Source organism: Alligator sinensis, unplaced genomic scaffold, assembly GCF_000455745.1.
Source record: "Alligator sinensis unplaced genomic scaffold, ASM45574v1 scaffold156_1, whole genome shotgun sequence".
NCBI lineage: Eukaryota > Metazoa > Chordata > Crocodylia > Alligatoridae > Alligator > Alligator sinensis.
This window is the reverse complement of record NW_005841844.1, coordinates 3,732,702-3,750,934: the sequence shown is the minus strand read 5'-3', so window position 1 is coordinate 3,750,934 and position 18,233 is coordinate 3,732,702. Positions and strand designations below refer to the sequence as shown.

Below are 18,233 nucleotides of genomic sequence, written 5' to 3'. Positions count from 1 at the left end.
TTCCAGACTTTGGCCACTCGAACTGTGAAGAAGTTCTTCCTAATGTCCAGTCTAAATCTGCTCTCTGCTAGCTTGTGGCCATTATTTCTAGTAACCCCCGGGGGCGCCTTGGTGAATAAAACCTCACCAATTCCCTTCTGTGCCCCCGTGATGAACTTATAGGCAGCCACAAGGTCGCCTCTCAACCTTCTCTTGCGGAGGCTGAAGAGGTCCAGGTGCCCCAGTCTCTCCTCACAGGGCTTATAGGGACATAGGACTTGAATCACTGTAATTTTTATTTTATTTTTTGACCAAAAAGAATAAGCGGGCAGGGGGGGAAGGTGCTAGAAATGTCATGACTAAACTTTTTACAACTGACTTCTGCCAAGTAATTATTTGTACAACCATATACTTTAACAACATAGGAAACATCTAGCCAAAAGTAGCCACAGGACTCAAGATTTTTTTTAAACGTCCACAACGAAATAGTGTCAGTTGTTCAAAGATGTCATGAAAATAAAGGAAACAAAGAAATAATTCCAAAAAGAGAAACATTTACAAAGGTTTAAATTGTTAGCACACAAGCAAATGCTTGTCAGTTTAGTCTCTTACTGCCATCTCCTGGCAACAAACTAAATAATTATTTTCCCTAAAAACTAGTGAATTCATCTTTACTTTATGAAGCACAGAGCTATGGATAAATTATCTATTGAAAAAAAGTTGCATGTTAACAGCATCCTGAGCTACACCAGTGGAAATATCATAATCCATTCCAGAACATTGGATCTTTTTGGTAAAAAAAGTACTGAATAGGTTTAAATATGAATTAATTTAGAAGTCCCTTTCAAAATGAAGGGTCCAGCTCCACCTTTGCTTATTTCTCAATGGCAAAACATATTTCAAAACCAAATCGACATAAATTAAAAGAGTATTATCTGAAGCTGCTGGGGGTGTTGGGAGAAAGGGCAGGGAAGAGGGAAAGGAAGCAGGGCAAAGAACAACAAAAACGCTACATTTCTAAAACTGATTAAAAATAAACAACATCTCAGTTATCACTCTCAAACTCCATGCACTTAAAAAGAAATTAGATATTACATTTTTCTCTGAATAAAGAGTTGCTTAATGATGTATGTGAAATGTAAAAAAGATGTTGAACCGTTAAATATATGTTAAAAAACAGTTGTTCATCTTTGTACCTGAATGTAAAAAACTTCCTGATTATGCAGGCAGAGGTGCATCACTAAGTTGCTACATGTAATTTCTGCAAAATCTTAGTTTTCATGTTATACCAACACATTTCTAAGCGCTCTGGCTAAAAAAGAGCTTTCAAAACACGAAGGCAATCTGAGCCAATGCAGTGAGGGCTCCCGAGACTGCAGAAAGACATGTTAGTACTGCCAAAGCTGTGGGGAAAGGATACTTCTTTTAGAATAGCTAAGTGCAGGAGTAGTCCAGTAGATGAGATGGGAAATTGCTGCTGTGGAAGCTGTTACACCAGGAGTGCAGCCTGGGGGCACAGGAGTCAGATTCTTAAGAATTCTCTTCCGTGTAACGATCCCAGTACTGACTAGCCTCAAAACTAGATTTACTCTAAAGTTAAAGGAACTAAAGTAAGGCCTGTTAATTTAAACTAGTTGTAACCAGCTTCTATCTTTCCAACACCTGCATTAAGATAAACCAGTGTGTCTCACTAGTCCATTAACAAGCATCTTAAGTGTTTGAAAGAACTCAATCATATCATACCTAGGATGTCTGCTACTGGGTTTGCAACATATACTGTGGCATCTTGAAATCTTCTTATGAAATGTTACTACATACAAATGAAAGCTTGCTTATTGCCACTGATGCTTATTATGTCAGTCAAATATATCTATACATAATGGCTAAGTACAAAAATTTGGGAGGTTAAATATGGTTCAAAATGGCCACCGATTTCAACGTAGCCTGGTGTCGACCTTACACTTACAGACCCGGTTTCAGTGTCTGTCAATCAGTCTAAACCTGAAACTGTACAGAAGTTCCATGCACACAGCTCAGTCTAAAAACTGCAGAACCTGGTTTAAGATAAACCTGGATCTACGTAGTACCAGACTCATTCGATTTAGGTCAAACTGGTGAATGGAACTTCTGTTCACATCCCCTGCACAGTCAGGGCTGGGAAAACCCAGCCACTGGCCCCAGCCCAGGGGCTGTTCTTTTCACTGCCCTTTCTTGCAATGCTGGTCTATTTTTTTGCCCCCTCTCCCTCCCCTCCAGCCAGTGCTTTCAACCCCCATCTCACAAGCGTCTCTGAGTGCAGCTGTTTTTATCAGTGTTTGCTGCTGCAGGAGCCAAGTAAGCAAGTCCCAGGGGGAGGGAGGGGAGAACAGGATGGATGGGGGTGTGGGTTCACTAGGGGGACCCCATGCCCCACCCCACCTGTGGGTCACACTCCCCTCCTAATCTCCCAGCAGACCCCCAATCCCCTCCAGCCTACTGGACCCCCAACACCCTAGTAGCCCCCACCCCCCGAACCATCCTGACTTACCTGATATCAGGCAGCTATTTTGCATAGATTTAACCTCCCCCTAACATCCCTTACACTAGGGACAGACAGTACACATAAACCGGTTTAAATGATCAGAAACTGGTTTAAACCTGTAACAGAACAGATGTTCAGTACACACAAACCAGTTTGAAAATGGCTGAAACCAGTTTGAGATAAACCTAGCTGAATGCAGCATCAGACTTAACTGATCTGGGTCAAACTGATTTATACAATGTCTGTCCCAGACCTTAATGTCTGCAACTTAGCCAATAGGTGGCAACATTAAGAACTGTGTGAGGATACTGCATACTCTTTGGCGTTGATGAAATACATCTGCTTTCAGTCTTGAAAACAGCCTGTTGAGTATAGCCACGCAGGAATAAGCTTTCTTGATTTTTCACTTTTTCTAGTGATAAAGATGTTTGATTTCATTACATGAAATTAAAAGTGCAGAAAATAAAACATGATACTAATAAAAGTGCATTAAGATAGATGTCCCAAACATATTTCAGGATGATGTATATGCCCATCAGCTCAGACAGCAAGCAGGATTTTATCACATTATTCCATTTATGTGCAGTTCAGTTCTACTGTGCACTAAAAAGGCTACAAATACATATCTAACATTTATTTTAATCCTGTTTATAAACACACTTGAGCTGAAAGAGACTTTAAAACTAAACTCTCCCCCTAACAAGCATGGCAAGCCTTTATTAGTATACATTTCAGAGAAACAAAACACAACATATACACCCTTCCCAAAAAAAGGGTTCTGGAAGTTTTATAGAAAATAGTGATAAAGTACAGCTGCTGTTGATTATAGGTACCAGATGAAGATTTGGTTGAATTTCAGTAAAAGATTAAAACAATTAAAATACACAGAGATTTCAAAGCTCAAAGTGTAAATATCACTTTGTATGAAAATGCAACCCAAATGTGGGATGTCAGTTCCATGCAACTGACTCAAGCTAGATACAAAACAGTTCCTTAGATCATGCAGATCTGCAGATTTTTATTGTTTTAGAAATAAATTTCAAAGACCTCTGGAAGAATTTTACTTGTTTAATGCAACATACAATGTTCCTCCAGCTTTAGTACTCACAGACCAGCTGCTAAAAAGGACCTTAAAATATAGACATAAGATATTGTTACCAAGGTCAGAGTTACAAAGTTGTTGATGGAAAAAATATGATTTATATAATATCCTGTTAACCTTGGAATACATATACTAAAGTATTACGGCAAAGAGGTGAAATCATTATTAATCTTACAATTAAGTTAGCATTTGCAAATTAGCGTCTTTTCAGTAGAAATTGCATTTGACACATTAAAAGAAATCTGGTCAGCATGTCTGGAAAAACCATGAGCCTTCCTGATGCAGTCTGAAAACTATGAGGCAAAAAAAATCAATGGTGTTTAAAACAACTGATAGAGTACTGGGTCCTTGGCAATATCCTTTATCACCTATGTAGTTTTGCCCCTCGTTTGAATATGTCATTTTTCCTTTAACAGTACTTAGTAACCACAACCTCACTCTGTAAGAACAAACCCCGTAGACTAAACATTCTACCACTGCTTTTAGAAAAGCATACCATAATTATCACTTTTTCCACTGAAGACGCAGTAAGCCAGAGACCACAAACATTTTCCATTTTCCCTATATTCACACAGGTGTAAAATTCAGGATAGACAGTAGCAACCAAGAACTATTTAAATTTCTCTCAGATTTGGAAAAAGGGCTTAGTATTTTTGGACTAATGAAACTTTTTTTAACAAATGTAAAAACTATAATGTAATTTTAACCAAAAGTAGAATTAATTTAAAGCAGTTCAGATTATATTGCCTGGAACATGTATATACCAATTATTTATGCGCCATATACTAAAAAAAAAGGTTTTTTACTGATGTTTCTAAATTTTCATCACTGTAGAAGCAATATCAGTCTCCCTGGCCAAAGAGTTCAAAGAAATTCAAGAAAAGTTTCAGAAATAAAATAGTAATTCTTATGCTAGAATAAAATAGTAATTCTTATGCAAATGCATGACAAACAGAACCAAGGAGGTGATACTTCCCCTCTATCAGGCGCTGGTCAGACCGCAGTTGGAATACTGCATGCAGTTTTGGGTGCCGCACTTCAAAAGGGATGTGGATAACCTGGAGAGGGTCCAGAGAAGGGCCACACGTATGGTTAAGGGCTTGCAGGCCAAGCCCTACAAGGAGAGACTAGGGCACCTGGACCTCTTCAGCTTCCACAAGAAAAGGTTGAGAGGCGACCTTGTGGCTGCCTATAAATTCACCATGGGGGTGCACAAGGGAGTTGGTGAGGCTTTACTCACCAAGGCACCCCTGGGGGGTCACAAGAAATAACAGCCATAAGCTAGCAGAGAGCAGATTTAGACTGGACATTAGGAAGAACTTCTTCACAGTTACAGTAGCCAAAATCTGGAATGGGCTCCCAAGGGAGGTAGTGCTTCTCCCCGACCCCGGGGGTCTTCAAGAGGAGATTAGATAGGCATATGGCTGGGGTCATCCAAACGCAGCACTCTTTCCTGCCTATGCAGGGGGTCGGACTCTATGATCTATTGAGGGCCCTTCCGGCCCTAACATCTATGGATCTATGCTGTTGGCATGATCTTTTAATACATAACGGAGACCTCACATTACAGATATCTAGGGTTTCATACATTTAGAGATAAAACTTTAATTTTACTCTGAACTTAAACATGATCTATAGAAGCTGAAGACAAAAAGGTGCTTCACATTCCACAGAGGGTATTAAGTACTAGTCTCCATAATGTAACAAAAATACAAAGCTGTTGTGCAAGTGTGAAAGCTGACACTGCATGAAAAAAGTGTGGCAGATCAAGAGATGAAGAAAGTAGTCCATTTGACTCATGAAAAGTCCTTTCAGTAGGCCTCTGCCAGACCTAGAGAAATCTTTCCAACTTTATCTATACCTTCTCCTGATGGTATAGTATCCCTTTATGATTATTTTATGATTATTCAGTAGCAGGTGGAGCACTTCAAGCAATACCAGTATCCTTAACGATCATTCAGTGGCAGTTAGGGCACTTCGAACAACCACATTCCAACAACATTCTGCTCGAACAAAAAAGTTGAACTCATGAATCTGACTTAGTTGCATACAAAACAATGAAACCCAAGAGCTGAAGGATTTTATGTAGCAGGTGTCCTTGGAAAAAAAAAAAAAAGAATCAGGAGACAAAACCTAGTACAGAAAGTAATACATCTTCTGGACATTCAACACATCTACATGCAGCACAATCAACTAGCTCTATTCCCACAATACATTCAAAACACCTATTAAACATTCTAGCACAGTTTTACAAGAGATTAAATCAGAGCCTCCAAATGCTTTATACAGATTACACTAAATACTGCACTACTTTGTTTTAACAACTTTCATCTCTCAGTCTCTCTGCATCCGGAGGAAATGCTATAGCAAATACTGAATAAAAGGGATCTTTACATTTATGCAAACATTCTGTTCCATGTTTTGTTAAAACACATATACTGTTTTGAACAATAAACCCCAATGCAAAGATAACTTTCCATAACAAACATGGAGCAGTTAACTGTAGAGCAAACAGTATCTGCTTACTCTATTAGATACTGTTAAATTTCTAGGATCCAAGTTTACAAACTGAGCAACAGAACAACTATTCTGCACATCTGGCAATGTATACCATAGACCAGTGATTCTCAACCAGGGTCCCCTGGCATCCTGGAGTGCGCTGAGATACTTTCAAGGGTGCCATAATATGTTAGCACTGTTACAAACCCAGAAATTTCAAATAGGAACCCACAACTTTAAATACATTCTGACCTGTTGTAATCTGAGTTCTTCGCAACAGAGGCACTCCTCTATTATTTTTCTAGAGGAACTCCTCTATTATTTTTTTTTATTATTATTTTAAGTAAAAAAAATTACAAGTGAAAACTAAGAGATGGCATTTTCCAAATGTTGTCTTGAGTCTTAGGACTCAAGCAACTTCAAGCTTAAAAGGGTTGAGAATCATTGTCACAGACCCAAAATAAATTTATTTAACTACTTACTGCACATAATTCTTTCTTTATGCCAACAAACGCATAGGAAACCAACCAACATGTATTCGAAGTTTAAAAAGTTAAAACTAACTTAATGCCTTAAAATATTCAGTATGCTATATTCAGAATTCCACAATTTTAAAAATAAATTGACTCAATTCTAAAAGTTGAATCAAGATTTAAAATCTAAGAGTAAAATTTGTTTAGAGGGAGAGACCCACCTGAATGCCCTAGCATTTAATATCATATAGTTTATAATCTTGCAAAAGTTATCAAAAATGATTTAAAATGGATTTGAAAAAATGAAATCGATTAATTATAACCTACTACAGAGTCAGACAGGAAGTTATAATTCTTTTCCAAGGCAACGCTCTTATCTATACTTTTAAAGCACAAGATGAACCAGTCTAAAATATTACAACTGCACAGTGGCAACATTTTAACATAAGCAAATAAAGTAGTATATTGAATCAGGCTCTATAATTTTTATACATGGAAAAAATCCTACAAACTCAACACTCCAGAACTTCTCTGGGACTCCATGTGAACATAGCAATTTGCTCACAGACTGGCAGAATGAAGTCTCATCTAATGTAAAAGCAAACTATTTTGAACATCCATTTGGCGTTATCAAAAGGTATAGCTTTGCATAAATATCACACACCTAGTAATTTTACAAAAAGTAAAATTAAAAGCTGTGGGTAAAGTGAACACAGTATGTATGCCAAAGTTAGATCTGAAGTTAATGAAAAAAAATACACATCTGACTAATAACCTTCACATGTAAATACATTTCTACATTCTATGATTAAACTGGTCTCAAGAAAAAACTACAGGCCAAATTCGTAAAGGTATGATATTTAACTACTACTATAGAACTGGCCCTAAGAGATTGCTAGGATTAAATATTTTAAACTGAAAATGTGCTCTTTATAAAAAGCCAAAAGTATACCAGAGGATCTGCTATGCTGTTTGAGCTAGATTCCTTATAATAGAAAAGTTTCCCCCCTCCACCACATAAGATTAATGGGAACATATGATTTCCTGATATTTATACTGAACTTTTTTTTTTTTTTTTTAAATAAAACAGGCAAGTTTGCTTAATTTTAAATTTTTATTTTGCTTTTTCTATGTAAGCAGCAGCCTTTTGATTTAGAAACTTATATGGGATGCCATATGCAAAGTGAGTGAAACTAAGAGATGGAGGTCATATTCAAGGTCAAAAAGGGAAACAAATCTGTCCCTTGGTCCCTCATCCCTCTCCAGCTTTCAGTGTTTATATTGTGTCTAAAAATGAATAAATTGAGAATTTCTCTAATCACAAACAAGCTAAAACCCAAGACAGGGTCCCAATTAATGCTGTGAGGCAGCTTTATTCAAAGTCACAGCTGTATAACAGCTGTCAGAAACTATTATTTCTCAAACAAAAGAGCAACCATGCAAAGCCAATCAGTGTGTGGAGACTGAATCCCTTGGAGGAATGTTACCTCTAAATAAGTAGGACTTGAAACAGGCATTTTATTAACATTTTTTATGTTATGACTACCTTTATTTTTAGAAAATGTTAAGAATTTTTCAACAAGAGTTTGATCCAAAAGGTACATTATTCCTCTTGTGCACAGAATCCTAGAATTGATCTGACAGCCAGACTTTTTTTTTTAAATATACATTTATTGACAGTGGAAGCTGATTGTAGTAAAAGTCTGAGCCATCTAAATTATACTTTATCCAATTAGAAAAACAGTGATCTTGGTATGATGAGGGAAATAAGAAAGTTATAAAACTCCCCCAGTATTTACATTTTATTGTACCTAAACAATAGAAACTATATAGTGTGTATATATAAATGAGGAATCACATGGCTCCTTATACATAGACGTGATCCAGATGATTTATCAGTAATAGGTTCATATCAGGCTCCAGACTGAAAAGCAAAGGAGCTGTAAATGCAAACTTATACCAAATTAACTGAGAATGATACTGTATATGATGCCTTAACCAGTGAAGCCTGATTTTTATCATGCATCCTTTTTAGTTAGACCTGAACAGTTTCTCAGAATCAAATGTTCAGTTTGAAAAACTAGATTGGTACAGAATACAGTATCCACGATATCTAAAAGGGAGAAGTGTCCACCTCTCCAGAAAATCATCACAGTGAAAATCACAATGAAACCAGACAGCTAAGTCATGTTTGAAGCTAGCTTTGCATAAAATTCAAGCCACATTTTGATGTTACAACTGTATTTTTCATTTTCTTCTTGTCATGGCCATTTTCTAACATGACCCCACCTATTCCTAAGCTGCCGGTTCCATCCTTCTTTAAAATAGGCACCATGCATATTTTCTCCATTGCGTCTACCCAGACTCAGGGTAAGCAGAACACAAATACTTCAGGGTAAGAACGTCTCCTACTGTACTGTATGTGGAATGCAGCACCCCTCTCAAATGGGACTTTCAGCCACTATAATACTATACTGACCTTCTTAGAAAGTGGCTCCTTATATGAAGAGTTGAAATAAATACACCTATATTACAGGTGCACCAATATATCGGTCCATATCGTATCGATACTGATAAAAAGAAAACTGACATAATTATCAGCTATGCAGTGGCTCCTTTAATCTTGCAGTCTCTGGTCCCCTTCCTCAATTAATGAAGGGGCCCCACCACTCATTTCTGATAAGCAGGAGGGTGAAAACTGCCGTTCTAACCATGGCATGGTTTTTGCCTCCTGTTCCTGATTGGCCAAGGGGCCCCAGTGGCAGCCTGAGGGGCAAAAACCAGAGCATATTTAAAACCACAGTTTTTGCCTCCCCCGCTGATCAGGAGCAACAGGCAAGCGGCAGGGCTCCTCTGCCAATCAGCGGCAGGGAGGTGCATGGAGAAAACTTCAAGATTACAGCCACAGCATGGTGCACTTCTGCCATTATTTCAGTAGATCCCTAGTAGGCCTGTGCAAATAGGGAAGTATTCAATTCGGATTCAGCTGATTCAGAGGACAGTGAGCGAGTCAAATCACTGTCCCCATTCAATTCACCTGAATCAGAATCAGAGATTCTGCACTGATTCAGATGGGCTGGGGAGAGGCAGGCACAGCCGGATGGCTACAAGTTCTCCCATGGCTCCTCCGGCTGTGCCTGCCTCTCTAAGTGGAGGGAGCCATGGGAGAAGCTCCCATGGCTGCCCTGCCTGGCCCCAGCCCTCAGCACTTAAAAAAGGCCCGCAGTCACTGGCTACAGCAGCGGGGTCAGGGCCTCTGGGGGCTCATGGCAGAGCCCCCCCATGCAGTGTGGGGCAGCAGGGATCACTCCCCCCAGCACTCACGGGACATCTGCCTCATGGTGCAGGTGCAGTGTGGCTTGGAAGGGCACCGCACGCTGAGAGCTGGGGCAGCTCCACCTGTCAGCTAGAGCCTGGCACTGCTCAGCCCCAGCTCCCAGGCAGCAAGCAGAGCCCTGCTGAGCCACACTGCACCCACCACCCACGCCATGGGGCAGCTGTCCCACAAGTGCCAGAGGGAACGTGATCCCCACTGCCTCCCACTGCCCCACACTGCATGGGGGGGCTCTGCCATGAGCCCCCAGAGGCCCTGACCCCGCTGCTGTAGCCAGTGAGTGCAGGCCTTTTTTAAATGCTGAGGGCTGGGGCCAGGCAGGGAAACTTCTCCCATGGCTCCCCCCGCTTAGAGAGGCGGGCACAGCCAGAGGAGCCGTGGGAGTACTTGCAGCTACCCAGCTGTGCCTGCCTCTCCTCAGCTGATCCAAATCTTTGAATCGATTCAGACCCTTTAATGGGGTCTCCCGACTCTAATCAGATTTGGAGACTCGACCACTGAATCGGGCCAAATCTCCTCCAAATCCAATTGGTGATTGAAGCTTCACACAGCCCTAGTCCCTAGCTATAATGATGCAGCTGTTACATCTGTCTATATCCTCAAAGGTTTGCCCTCAGGATGACACCAATGTAAACCACCAACTGACTCCCACTGTATCTTATGCCAAGGCTTCTCTCCCTTTCAAATATTTTATGTCATTATATGCTGTGGTGTCATATTTGACCAAAAATGAATGCAAAGAGCACGGCAATATGGATATTCTGGTCATTTGTTTATATGACTTCTTAAACAGCTGAGGATAGAACAATACAGCAAAACACAAGCCAGAGAAAAGATGCGACAAGGCTAATGAGCAAGTCTACCAAGTAAAAAACCAGGGTGGATAAAAATCAACAATTAAAAAAAAAAAAAAAAAATCAGATTTTTAGTTCAATCAGATTGTTTTATTTAATTGTATTTTTTTAAGATTTTTTTTTAAAAACCACAACCTATATATAGTTTTAATTTAAGATATTTTAAAGCTCAAAGATATAATCATGGAATAGGGATTAGGATAAGATACTCCTAATTATATACTACAAGGATAACTTCTTAATTATATATACTTCTAGTTATATACTATTTGAGACAATATATTCATGTAACTTTTTTAGAAAAGTTTTATAAATAGGTCACAACAGGCCATAGACTATATTATGGGCCCAATCATATGGGGTTCCCAGAGGCTCCTCTATAGTTTAGTAAAGATTAAAGAAAACCACTCTACTCAATGGGACTCGGTGCTCAGTCTCTAGAAGATCCCATTAAACATCTCTGTGATGCTTAGTTTCACTTCTCAAACTGTGGATTTGCGTCTCCAGAGATAACATTCTTGTTAACAGCAGTATATGAAGATGAGCATGAACAGCCCTATTTACCTACCCATCAGCTGTATTGTCTCTCTGCAAGTTTGTGTACACAGAGGAAAGCCCTTACCCCTCTCTAAAAGTGCAGCGTTTCAGGACATTAAATGACAAGAGGATATCAAACAACAAGAATGTAATTTTTGTAGAAAACAATGATTAAATAGAGGCTTCCCACCAGTGATGTAAAGCATGATTTAAATCATGATTTAAATCAAATACACCCTGTAAAAAAACTGAGCTATTTTGCAAACAAACAAGCTAATTCTTAACCTTATTTCAGGAACAGCCAAAACAAGTTTAAGTGATTTCTGCAACTTTCATCAAAACATCCCAAATTCAAGCTAGCAGGCTATCAGTGACTGGGGAGAATTGGTTCTGGACACTATCCTATTATTTAACTAACGAGTAAATTAATAAAGATGACTCTACCAAGCAACCCCTTGAATTTTTATGAGACAAATGGTTTCCATATCCATGATTTTTGTTTATATGGAAAATACATACAGAATACAGTAGAATCAATGCAGGAAATGTTACTGGATGTGAGAAAAACCATCTCATCATCAAAACGGTCACAAAAGCAAAACCTTGCAGTGAACTGTTTTCCTGAATTTTGTTTCCACAGAACACATCTCACAAAAACAAAAAGTCCAAACACAGAGATTACATAAATCCAGAAGCGTAGTGCTCTATTGGAACTGGCATAAAAGGATTATATTATACAAAATACTGATAAAGGTTTGTGCTAAACTGAGGCATTACATAGAACTGAATGACTGAAGTAGGCAATGACAGCTGGACTACATAAATGTTCTGCAACTTTATTTTATTTTATTAAAACTCAGTAGCAAAAACCAGACAAATGTCTAAACTACTTGATCCAAGCCTTTTTAAGGAGGAGTTAATTAAAAAAAGTTTAGAAAACCTAGGATAGAACAGAAAATGTAGTGAAAATGAAGTAAAGACTTGCCAAATCAAAACCATGCATCTAACAGCATTTTCTAAGCCTATGGGTTTGGTATGGGAAAAAAAAGCTGGGATCTAGTTTGCAGTAAAGGTGCAATTGTTGTTAATAGCTGAAATTCATTTAAAAAGAGATTGTTCTTTAGAACACACTATTTAAACTGCATTATGTGGAACAATACTGGCATCCAGTGGCCAGTTCAATTAATCACAGAAATGAATGGCTTAAGTTACCCTAGCACATATTCATCCAATGGAGCATTTACAGGAGATAATGCAAACACGAACACTGTCAAAAATGTTATGCATGTCTGTATAATTTATATTTCTCACACACACACACCCGTATCCACTAAATGATAGTACAATAAGTACTTATCCATCCAACTCTTGTATATACAATGTTTATTACCTGGTAAAGCAGTGATGAAATCCCGTTGTAACATGGGCTTCAAATAAGAGTTAATATGTCCATGCTGATAGTGACACATTCGTGAAATAAGATGTTCCACAAACTCAACCTGATCTGATTCAGACCACTGGTCAAAATATTTAATACATAAGTCCTTTTCCTTCTCGTAGTTTCCTTCTGATGGTCGTTTTCTCGAAACTATCACAGATGAAGTTCCATTACTTATCTATTTTTAGAAAAAAGATAAACATTAATGCTTATAGAAATATGCATTTCTAAGTAAAGTCTGATTAGAACACTCAGGCAAAGTGAGAGAAAATGCAGAGAAATACATCAACACATTATAAATTAATGTGATCATTTATGCCAGAATGATGAACTTGGATATTTTGCTTTCAATGCATTATGGGAAGTCTTTTACACTTATTTAAACTTCTAGCTCTAGAGAAAGACTAGAATTGTCTTACTTTTTAAGAAGTTAAGAAAACTGAAGACAATCATTCAATTTAAGACAAAGATATCTTTAAGCCCATTAGTTTCTACCATATATCCTCCAACCACAAGCAAGTTCCATTAGTTTCAATGTTTACAATTATACAAAGTAACTGGAAAGATAAGGTATGTATTGTTAATTTAGTTAGAAGTATCAAATTAAAAAGTCTCAATTTTTTTTTATTTGTTGTCCCATCACAGAAGACTGACATTATGTATGTTTAAGCTGAAGTTTTTCCCTTCCGTCAGTCCATTCCAGCCATCTGGGGGTGTACAGATACAAACACACAGAACAATTAAATGGGGCCACGGATCTTTAGCTACCCAACAGATCTTCCCATGTAAGTTACTAAAATATTGCTATTAAATCTAGTAGAATAAAAAAAAATGGAGTTCAAGGCCATACTGTCAATACCAAGAAGCATCATGGAAGTAACATGGATTTCTAACCATCATTATGCCTGGAGTGCCACCTAGTGTTTGAAATCACACCACAAACTGTAACAGAAAATGCCATGAGACCAACTGCAGATGCCTCCTCAGCCTGACAAAGGGTATTTACACCCAAAACCTTGCAAAGAAGAATTTTTCCAACTATTTGAGCTGGTCTAATAACATATATTAGATTTACCCAAAGGACCTTGTCTGCCTATGCCCTTAGACCAACATGGCTGCGACCTATACCTATGAGATATCCACGCAATCAAGAATAGTGATGGCAGGAAGAGAAACTGCTCCATTAACAAAATACAGCACGCAGACTAAGATAATATTTATATGTACTCTAGAATGTATTAGAATCTCCAGAAGCAAATGATAAAATTACCCCACTACGCTTTTTATATGAGCTACTTAAAGGGGCATTCAACTGATCCATGGAACTCTTCTGAAAAGGTCTGCAGATATTAAAAGGACAAGGAGACACTGTCAGTTTCAACTGACTTCAGGATTCAAGTTTCCAAAAGCCCTTTGAAACTAAGAAAGTGCATCTTAAACCTTACAACCAAAGACATTTTATGCATTTCCTCTGCTGGGGATTATTTTGCATATCTTTGTGCACATATGAGTGTTGCTCAAGTCATCAGGAATGCCTATAGTTCCATGATTTGTAATATAGCTACAAATATACGTGGTCCACATCAGGGATTCTCAACCTTTTTTGTACCAGGACCCATTTGTAAACATCAATGGCCAGACCCAACGTGCTGTCCCCCACCCCCAGCCCCCGCAGTGCATGGGGTGGGGCAGGGGTCCTCCAAGCAGTCCCTTGAAGGCTAGAACTCTGTCAGCCTGCAAGGAAAGAGTCATGGTTTCCTACATTTTTCTCATTTAAAAGGAGAACTGATTTTTAAAGTTTGTTTGTGACCCTTTCATATAGTCTTACGACCCACTTTTGGGTCAACCTACAGGTTGAGAAACACTGGTCTACATAATATAAATGACGGTTTGTGACTAATTGCAAATTAAGTCTAATATTCAGGCACAAAGAAACATAAAATTGATGCAGAAAATAGCAGCCATCCATACCACAATGAGGTTCTCTTCAGCTTCCTTTCACTTTTCTGTTACAAGAACACTTGTTTCTACAACATGTTGCTAGTGACCATCAATGAAAGGCCAAGGTGCTGCATGGGTAAACCTCAAGATAGAGGTAAGTTAAAGAAAGGTGAAAAGCTATTATCTAACTTTCTGTCCTTGGAAATCAAACCTGTTCTTTCACACCAAAATCCAGCAGCTCATGTAAAAGTTAATTTCAAGTCTTAGAGACCGTTAGAGACCATTCCTGAAGTTTCAGTTTGTAAACACAAAGATCCATTCTCTATTATTTTAGTGCTCACTGGAAAAGTCTGACAGAAGTTTGGCCTTAGTAGCTCTAAACCATGCTTAAAAGTACTATAATACAAGTCATTTTTAATTAATTTTGATGGCTAAAAATCAATGTTTATTTTTAAGCATTTATTCCTATTTTTAATCCATTGACATTTTCAGGATTACACAAAATTCGGGGTGTAATTTTCAATTTTTATCTATTTATCATGTGTAACACACACACACACACACGAGCTGGAAACCATACCAGTAAGGCTGTGCTGGGGGAGGGGAGATAGGATGGACAGGGCTTATAGCGCCCAGGAGCTTGGCAATGCCCACCCATCATTCTGCCCATGTTTCAGCTGGGACAGGGGCCAAACTCCCATGGAGCCCAACCTCAACGAGAGTTTGGCTCCTACCCCTATCACACAAGGGCCAGGTCAGGCTCCACAGGAGTTTGGCCCCTTCCCTGGCTAGGACCTGGGCAGAGTGAGTGGCCAGTGGCACCAAGCTCCCTGTTGCTACCAGCTCTACTCCTCCAAACCCCCTTCCAGCACAGCCTTACTGGCACAGTCCCCAGCTCCTACAGCTGCCACTGTGCGTGTGTACGTAATCTCAAATCCCTCCCCCCCCAACATCATTTCTTTACCTCCACCTCATTTTTTTTAATGTCTCCTGTATGTAAATTTCAATGATTGCCAGTGAAAATACTTTTTCATCAGACTGTCAGGTGAAATCACTGTTTATCGATAAAAATTGAATCCTGCCATGCCTAACTATATAGCTGTTCGCTAGATCACCACCCAGCAGTTTACGAGTCAGAAGCCCAATAGCTTGAAAAAGAAATTGGCTCCTATACCCAGGTAGCAAAAAATCTCAAAGATTAGGAAATTTAATAAAAATACAATGAACTGCAGGATTTTGGCAAGTAACTTTTTATTAAAAAAAATTTCAGTTGGTATCAGGCAAGTCCCAAACACAGCAGCACAAGAAGATATTTCCCTTCTTAGCAATGGAATTAGAAGTTCACATTCTATTTCTTGTCATTAGAATATCAAAGTTAAATTAATGAAATTGATATGATATTCTGACAAGTAACTGATAAACACTGGATTTTGGAGTCAAGTTTGAGCTGCAAAATACTGAAAGATAACCCGATCAATATGAGGCTAAATTTTCGATAACAATTGTTTTCACTACTAAGATTCTATATTTTAACTTATCTACATATTATTTCTACATAAACATCCTACTGATACATAGCACGTCATCAGAGGGACTGAGTCAACTCTAGACTAGCCTTCCATAGTGCAAGTTGATCTGATCAGGGATAGAAGATTGTGATTTTTACTTTCTGAAGATAACCGCTTAAACCTAATCCAGAGTAAAGAATGAACAGAAATTCATAGCATACGGGCAGTGAGACTGGGATACTCACTTTACAGAACAGCATCTGTTAAACAATCTATACCACAGTCATTTCCTGCAATTGTAGGATAGTCTCGGACCATATTCTTTCCATTAATGGACCGATTGATGGCTGTTGCACTTTGCACTGTAAAGTATGTTTTAAAGCTGGAGTTGTATCTAATTTCAAAGGATATGAAAAAAGCAAATTCTAAAAAGATCAGTCAACTTTGTAAACTGGTCACTTGTCTTCCTCCTGAAGGCCAAACTACTTTTAGGATGATTAAGCCAAACGTGTGTAAAAAGGACAATAGATTTCTAAAGGCAAGCATTTGGAAGCTTCATAAATGTAAGACAGTGAGAACACTTCAATTATTTACATCCTTTCTTTGGGAAATTCAGTCCTCCCTGCCATAAGGTATTTTTCTTTGGAGACTCATCTTCATTCTGATCCTCCATTACTGATGTGTTCTAAAGGAAAAGAGAAATGTTATTTGAATTTCCTCCACATTTAATTTATACAAATATTCTAAGCCTGGGGGGGGCAGGGGGGGAAGTGAGGGGGGGTCAGAGAAGAAAAAAGCCAGCTAGCCAGCCAAAAAAAACCAACAACACAGCAACAGAAACTTGTAGTTGCATACAGCCTAGGAACTGGAAGTATTCAAGTTTCCTTTGTACCAATGTTTATTTGTTCCATTTACCGTAAAGATAATTCCATTCTTGACCCCTCTTCAAATTTTTTTGTTATTAGTTCACAGGTAGCTCTTCAAAGTTCATCTCAATGGAAAATAAGTCTCTTTCACCGAGGTAAATGCCACAACAGTTGAAGTGATCAAAACTGAGCTTCTGATGTACAATTAAAATACAGACACTGAGATCATAAAAACTCATTCAGTACACCCTTTTACAGACATGCAATAAGATAATACATTTATAAATAAAATAAATCTTTCATATAATCTAGCTCAATGAAATAATGCAGGCTTGTTGTCTACAGAATACTTTAGGTGCTCTGACGATTACTTTCTAATGTCTCAAAGAGATTTAGTAGCTACTGTCTTTCCCCTACTTTTCTTTCAGTGTCTACAAACTCTCCTCTCAAAAATTCTGTCTTCTCCCCTTTTACATTTCCGTTTTGGTTTTTACAACTCTCCTCTCCCTTCCTGTTCTTTATGGTAATCTCTAATCCTCCTCTGTCAGCATAGTTCATCTTTACATTTATTTCACCCCAATTTTTGTTATCCTCTGTTCACTCCCATCTTTTCTCCATTATCTACCCACATCCATTCCCTCAAATCTGCTTCTAAGACTACAGCAATCATCCATTCCATCTTACTTCTCCCCCACACCTTTATAATTACTAGTCACTGAACTTCCCACCATGCACTCACCCACCCCCTCCATCACTCATGCCTACAAGAAATTGGCCAACTGATAATGGATTAATGAAGGGACTTGTCAGGAAAAACTGTATTTATAAACAAAAGTTATATAACAGTAATCCATTTTAACATTATTCATCTTCCCTGCTACATAACACTTGGTCTAGAAAAAAATTTAAAAGATGGGACTAAGAGCTTCATCATTCACTTTTGTTTGTATACTGTATCCTGCTTCCCAGCCTTGTATTCTTTTTATTGACCTATCTTTTTGGATTATATGATCTCTGCAGTATTAATCTTTGCAATATTAACTGTGCAAGGATCCCTTAGAAGTCAACCCTCCTTCCAGAATACTATGTAAGCTTAAGAGAACATTAGGTATCCTTTCTTCCTCCACATGCGATAACAGTGAATCACAGATGCATTTCAACACCAAACGAGGACGATTAAT

At 38.4% G+C, this 18,233-nt stretch overlaps 1 protein-coding gene across 7 annotated transcripts in view; it reads right to left on the bottom strand.

Annotated features, from left to right (window-relative positions):
* Positions 1 to 18,233, bottom strand: part of FBXW11 (F-box and WD repeat domain containing 11) — a 170,901-nt gene that overhangs the window by 40,611 nt on the left and 112,057 nt on the right. For 6 of the 7 annotated variants that reach the window (XM_006015730.3, XM_006015728.2, XM_006015727.2 and 3 more), the window contains 2 exons: positions 16,809 to 16,871; positions 12,690 to 12,915 (listed from right to left, as the gene is read on the bottom strand). In XM_006015730.3, coding sequence (XP_006015792.1) covers positions 12,690 to 12,915; positions 16,809 to 16,871 — 289 coding nt within the window. Of the gene's footprint in view, positions 1 to 12,689; positions 12,916 to 16,431; positions 16,557 to 16,808; positions 16,872 to 18,233 lie in introns of those variants that run through there. The other variant, XM_025206103.1, reaches the window with a different exon arrangement.